General features: G+C 39.7%; 1 protein-coding gene across 1 annotated transcript in view; it reads right to left on the reverse strand.

Annotated features, from left to right (window-relative positions):
- Positions 1-964, reverse strand: part of OPALIN (oligodendrocytic myelin paranodal and inner loop protein) — a 17,004-nt gene that overhangs the window by 10,437 nt on the left and 5,603 nt on the right. The window contains exon 4 of the mRNA XM_006831455.1: positions 456-578. Within this exon, the coding sequence (XP_006831518.1) occupies positions 456-578 (123 nt within the window). The remainder of the gene's footprint in view (positions 1-455; positions 579-964) is intronic.

The following is a 964-nucleotide window of genomic DNA, read 5'->3' on the forward strand; positions in this document are numbered from 1 at the left end:
TACAAAACTTCTACCTTTACAGTTGTGACAGTCGTAATTAGTCATGATAACAATTACTCACTATTGAATCATAAGAATCTTATCCCCATCTTTTTTCACCACACCTGTCTAGACTAGATGTAAACTATTCAGTGGGGATTCTACTTTCCCCTACACACTCTTAAACTAAACTCTCTCTTGACAACTTGTAAGTCAGTCACTTCATGCCTTTATTGCCCCTATTGCTATTCTTTTCCATCATTCTTGTTGCCAGAGATTTCTTCAAGCAACCTGAGGGTTGTATTAACAAATCACCTCTACTTAGCATGTAATATCTTGAGTCTAAGAGAGAAACCAAGGCACAGAAACTTCTGGTCATCTTGCCCACAGGAAACAGACACTCTTAGTCCAGAAATCAATTCACTGAAACTCTGACTCTTACTAACACGATTGAAATAAAAGGATCTTGCAGGTACCTCAGTGGAGCCGTAGTTGTTTCTTCTCCTTCGATGAATCAAGGTCAGTAATAAAGCCACCAGCAGGGCTGTGGCCACCAGGGATGGAATGCCTGCTGCTAAGCCAACAGAATGTCCACAGTTCTGCCAGACAGAGTAAAGCACAGAGTCAGGGAATACGCAGGCTCTCCAAGAATAAAGGACAAGCTTAATGGGTTCAATATGAAACAAAACAAATGCTGTGTGGACCCTAAGTGTCATATGCAAAAGCAAAAGCATAATGTAAGGTACGGTGAAAGAATGTTTATAACATATATGACAAATCACTTATTTAATAGTTTAAAACAATTAGCAAAGGGTGACAACCCAACAGAAAAACAGGCAATGGATGTGACAAGCCGTTCTTGGGAATGAAAACATGATTGTCTAACCAACATGGAAAAAGCTGCTAATCCTCCCTGCTGAGATACAATTCACAGCAATGTTAGGTCATTCCCCTATGAGTTTGTTGTTGTTGTTGTTGTTAAGTG

This window comes from Chrysochloris asiatica, unplaced genomic scaffold (genome assembly GCF_000296735.1).
Source record: "Chrysochloris asiatica unplaced genomic scaffold, ChrAsi1.0 scaffold00003, whole genome shotgun sequence".
Taxonomy (NCBI): Eukaryota; Metazoa; Chordata; class Mammalia; order Afrosoricida; family Chrysochloridae; genus Chrysochloris; species Chrysochloris asiatica.